Consider the following 6,075-nt stretch of genomic DNA (forward strand, 5'->3'; position numbering starts at 1 on the left):
CGAACAGCTCCCAATCTAACACCAGGAATCTCCTTAAAAAGTTAACACAGTAAAACTGGTATCGGGAACCTTTGGAGGGGAATATTATTGGGGCATGATAACTGTACACAACTAATTCACATTTCTGCTATATGAAGAGAGTTAACCAACCCCCATGACTGAATCATTTAACCTCAATCGTGGCCATTGTTATTATTCTGGTTTGTTATAATTTTAATATCACGCACTAGTAAATTTACAGCAATACCAAATTAGTTTGTATTCAATGGTATTAAATACTTCAGTAAGTGTAATTTTGAAAACTTAAAAATAAAAGGTAAGTTTTTCAATATTTGCAATTTTTTAATACAATAATATATAAGAAAATATAGCTCAAGGTCATAAGTATATATCTATAAATACTACTTAACACCCTAAAGTCAACATTTAACAAAGTCAACAATTTTTTCACCATAAATAACCATTTAACATAAATATTTGCATCTGTGTTTCTCGCTAGTGTCCAATAAATGTGACGTTTGTGTAACAATCTGCATAAATATAGGTCAAGGTCATAGTTAAATATCTATAAATACTACTTAACACCCCAAAGTCAGCAGTTAACAAAGTCAACAATTGTTTCACAATAAATAACCATTTAACACAAACATTTGCATCTGTGTTTCTCGCTAGTGTCCAATAAATGTGACGTTTGTGTAACAATCTACAAGGGGCCATTCGTTACTAGCGTCCCACTTATGGGACGCTTGTTGTACACTTGATATAACGAAGTAGTAAAAAAAATTGCTATTCTTAAATTTTTATCCGATAGAAATATGGTACTGCTACAAGTTTCAAATGTATTTTGCACTTAAAATGATAATATTTTGGAAGATATGCATTATCCTGTGCGCATGTTTTCTTTTTTCCGCCATTTTGACAAGTCCTGCAAATCCGGCACTATAACATTTTTCTAAATTAATTTTTTTCACAAAACACACACAAATTCAATAGTTTAGCCATTTTCAAATACAATGAAACATAATTTGTGTTTTAACTAGTTTTTAATAAATTTTAGCAATTTTTTTACAAGCGTCCCATAAGTGGGACGCTAGCAGAATATGGGATATATATTATAGCAGTGAGCAAACTAAAAAGCACCTCGCTCAAACACTGACATGTACAGACCACAAAATGGTTTCCGCTCAACTATAAATCACCCACATATAGAACAATGGAAACCTTGTGGAAACTTGACAACACACTCCTAAAAAACAGCGAATACATCGCAGAAATAAGGAAGTTCTCCGCAGAATTCACACAGACAGCTTCAAATACACATGCACTAGAGCAGGGGTTCCCAACCTTTTTTTTACTCTAGAGCACATTCTAAAATATCGGTAGGGTTGCGGGCACCACCTGTTTTAAATCGACAAACTCCTTCCATAGGGCACGGGGTTGGTACGGGAATACTCCATCAAAATAGCCTGGCGAATAAACATTGAAAAAATTATGGAAAACCTATTAGGCAGACATATTTAATAGGCATATACATCAGTCATAATGCAACACATAAAACATTGAAGAAGTAGAAACAGAATTGAGCAAAACTCAAACACATAGACGCAGTTGAGCGCTAATATGTAGTAAAATAGACTTGACAGCCAACGCTGAGCTCTAGCATTACAAATCAACTTGAGTAAAAATACACCGCTCCAGTAAATACCTAAGGACAGTGGCTTAGCCATCGTAAAGCTAGCGCTTATACTCTCTTAATGTACAGGCAGTAGCAATCAGCGTTGGTTGACGGAAAGTGGGGGGGGGGGGGGCGTCGACCACGGCCCATCCGTAATATAAAGACTACAGGCATTGCTGCATTGTTGTACAAGCCATTGAGAGAACAAACCTATTAATAAACTTGAACTTTAACTTGTGAAAGTGGCATCCGGCACCCGTAAATTTACACGCATCTCTACGAACCTCAACTGAATCGTCAATCCCCCAACCAGTAGCGTACACAGGGGGGGGGGAGCAGGGGTAGCGGCCGCTCCCCCTCTGGCCATTTTCAGCAAAGTGGCGCCTTTTTGGAAACTTTTTAAACTCAAAGTTTTAAACAATGATATTTGTTAAAAAATATTTTTGGTCGGCACATCTATGTAAATCACAAGATTTCTTTTCATGCAGCTCTTAAGCATTATTGTACTAGTCTAGTACTGTCTACGTTTACAACACGTATTAACAGCTGCATCAGTTTGCCATTCTAAAAATAACCATTACGATGCATTGCAATGTTTAAAAAACCTCTACGGGTAGTACCACTTGGCAAGAGGGGTGTTAAGTTTAAGGCAACTGTATAATGTATTTGCTTACATACATAAAACTTCACACATAATTACTTTATATATACAGTTTGAATCGTGTGATTAAGTTAAAAAAAAAACAATACAGAAACAAATACAACTGATGTGGCACCTCTATTTAAATTTACCTATGAGCAAACTGCGTAGTGGTGGGGAAATTTTGACAAGGTCAACAACGTCATCATGATGAAGTAGTAGTATTCTTACAGTTTGGGCGATAGTGATTACGATTACAAATTATATGAAACAGTTACAACCCCCCACCCCCATGTACCCCTCGGTAAAAAAAAATATTGTCATAATACCACTGCAACTTATTTGTGTAATATATATTTGTGTAATATATATGTATGTTTAGAACAGTCATCTAAAAACTGACGCTACGTTCACTCTTAGTTGGTTATCTCCCCCCCCCACACACACACCTCACCACCACAATTGTGTATAGCGACATTCATGTCACACCTAGGTATACACTGGGTTGGATAATTGACCTAAAGTGGACAGTGGTGAATGAAGTTGAACCCCCCCCAACCTACCCCGAATTGATCTGTTAAGTACATGTAGATAAACGCGTAATGATGTACCAAAGTACCATGCCGCCAGAAAATTAGCTTTTTAAACGTAAAACTCTGTGAATATTGTTTTTGCAATTAACAGTAAAAAGGTGTGTGATCATTAAAGTGATCTAACCCATACCTATCACTATGTTAAACATGATCTTTAAAGAACACAAAGAAGTAGTAGTTGATTAAAAATATATGATCTGAGCTAAAAAGAACGATATTTAGTTAAATGTAGTCTGTAATTACCAATATATATTTATTCAATAGAAAAGCGTGGTTTTATACCAACTCTGATTTTAAAAACTTTCATTATGCTGTAATACTTTGCATTTATGATGACGATATATTAAATTCTAATTATAGACAAAGACATTTTGTAAACTCGAATAGTGTTTAACAAGTGCATTTTATTCTAAAGCAATTATTTATTTGTTTTGACATTTTATATAATTAAATGTGTAGATATATACATATTTATATTAAGAGAGTAATTATTTCCCCTATTACACTTGTCTTAAATAATTTCCCAGGAATTATTATGTAAGAATTTTTTTTACAAGAATTACAAAACAGATTGTGTTACGTTCATTGTTTTTGGTTGTAGTGTGTGTATATTTGTTTCTTTTTTTTTTTTTTAGATTGATACAATTTTTGTTTTGTCGGCCTACATTGTGTGTTTTTTCTTACTTCTTCAGAGTGCTACTTTCAATTTATTTTACATCATATCGAAGTAATGACATACAGCTAGTAATTATATATATATATATATATATATATATATATATATATATAATACACGTAAATAGAACGTGTTGAAAATTTGGCGCCTTTTCTTGCTCTTTTCGCTCCCCCTACGCCTCTGCCCCCACCCCAAAAAACTGCACCTTCCTACCAACTGTCTGACCTCCCCGAAATTCCATCATACTAAACAAACATGATAACAATAGAGACAATTTTAAAATTAGCCACAATGGAAAGCAGTTCCACAACAAGTTCAAGATTTATCAAAGTTTTTCTACTAATTTTTACCTTAATGACATTTCATTTGTTGATGCAATGTTAAATCAATATGTTACTACTAACACTATAAGTTGTTTTTTTTTTCATTCAGTTACCAAGAAACTTTGGGAAGTCATTGAGAATACTCCAGGCATGTTTTTTCCCAGTCCTCACTATGAAAAGAAGCTTGAAAAAAACTTGTGATTTTTGGGAAGATTTTAGGTTTTGTTCAGATTCAGGTTTAGGTTTAGGTTTAGGTTTAGATTTAGGTTTAGGTTTAGGTTTAGGTTTAGGTTTAGGTTTAGTTTTAGTTTTAGTTTTAGTTTTAGGTTTAGGTTTAGGTTTAGGTTTAGGTTTAGGTTTAGGTTTAGGTTTAGGTTTAGGTTTAGGTTTAGGTTTAGGTTTAGGTTTAGGTTTAGGTTTAGGTTTAGGTTTAGGTTTAGGTTTAGGTTTAGGTTTAGGTTTAGGTTTAGGTTTAGGTTTAGGTTTAGGTTTAGGTTTAGGTTTAGGTTTAGGTTTAGGTTTAGGTTTAGGTTTAGGTTTAGGTTTAGGTTTAGGTTTAGGTTTAGGTTTAGGTTTAGGTTTAGGTTTAGGTTTAGGTTTAGGTTTAGGTTTAGGATTAGGTTTTGGTTTTGGTTTTGGTTTTGGTTTTAGTTTAGGTTTTGGTTTACTTTTCGGTTTAGAGAAAAAAAAACATTCAACTTAACGCCCGTTGTATTTCTCCCTCGACGGGGCAACAATCATCTTACATAGATTTTGAGAAATGCGGTCTGCTTATTGATTTTAATGAAAAGTTTATTATTTGCCCAACTGTTGTCTGATTTTCTGTCTCGTTCAATGAATGCCTACAAAACACGTCTAATCCTTCTAACTGGAGACATGTTCTTCGCAGCTCTGCTGACTACTGCACTGATCATCATTGTACAGTCCCACTACCAATTCTCAGAAGAGCTGAAAGGTACTCCATTATTTCTTTAGCATTTGCAAATCATACTCACTTCTCCTAATTTACAACTATTATTGGATCACAGTCCTTTACAATATCATTCCTTGCTACTCTACAATCGGCTATGTTTTTCATTTTTCCAACTTTCCATTTGCTTTTGATGCCGTGTAAATTTGTCCTCGTTGTGTGTTTATGGATCTACTTCTTTTCTTGATCGTTGTAAAGTTCTCTTTTCCAAAACGACAGGGGCAGGCGAATCAGACTGCACCTGTTTCAGTGATATTGCCAAATGAAAGGATAGTGTGGGCATCTCTATACCCAGCCGTCTTTAATTTCCCTAACGTTAGTTACATACCCATTAGATTTGGGTGGACTTGAGTGTGTTCTACTGACTTGAACTCGGACTTTAATCGGCCACTCCGTCCTTTTTTATCGTTGTGTATCCCATATTATACCTGGTATTTCTACTTTATATTTCATATCATGGTAGGCAGCTATAAAAGACTGCAGCTCGCTCAAGTCGATCGCGTCGCGGAAACATTGGTCGTTTGATGTATTAGTTATTTGCTTAAACCCTTACTAGATCATATGTCGCGAGTTGCTGCGATCTTAAAAGAAATGCCAATATGAAAATAAATAACAGCAAAACATATCATCAAATGCTCAGTTTGATGCACTGACTTAAAAATGTCAGTTAAACAAGTTTAAACTTAATAACTTTTATTAATTTTTTGCCGACACAAATATTTCTCAGCTTTGGGTATATCACATTAGACCCTTCTTATCATTACTCAGCGCTAGATACACCACAACATACTCTACCAATCATTCCGTAGCTTTTAAAGGGCATGTTTTATTGATACAACATAATTTGTTTTCTTTAACCAGCATTAGATAATACTCCTTAACTTCGAGCTCATTTAAAACAAACAGGCATAGAGCAATGCTTATATAATAACACTTTAATACTTTAAATTGTAATGGTTTTTGCGAATATTTTCTTTACTAAACTGCAAAGAGTTAATGCATGTCTTCTATATGCTGCAATAGAGAACATTGACAAGCGAAGAATGTCTGACATGAACCCACCGCGTTGCTCAGTTCGACGTTGTGAAACTTCACCGGTAAAACTTATATATATTTATACATACACACACACAAATGTATATATATATATATATATATATATATATATATATATATATATATATATATATATATATAT

At 34.2% G+C, this 6,075-nt stretch overlaps 1 protein-coding gene across 1 annotated transcript in view; it reads left to right on the forward strand.

Annotated features, from left to right (window-relative positions):
* Positions 1 to 4,741: 4,741 nt before the first annotated feature.
* The window catches only part of LOC131937523 (ficolin-1-A), an 8,593-nt gene continuing 7,259 nt past the window's right edge, over positions 4,742 to 6,075 (forward strand). The window contains exons 1-2 of the mRNA XM_059295017.1: positions 4,742 to 4,862; positions 5,901 to 5,974. Of these exons, the coding sequence (XP_059151000.1) occupies positions 4,742 to 4,862; positions 5,901 to 5,974 (195 nt within the window). The remainder of the gene's footprint in view (positions 4,863 to 5,900; positions 5,975 to 6,075) is intronic.

This window comes from Physella acuta, unplaced genomic scaffold (genome assembly GCF_028476545.2).
Source record: "Physella acuta isolate Inbredline_101_S28 unplaced genomic scaffold, ASM2847654v3 ptg000212l, whole genome shotgun sequence".
NCBI lineage: Eukaryota > Metazoa > Mollusca > Gastropoda > Physidae > Physella > Physella acuta.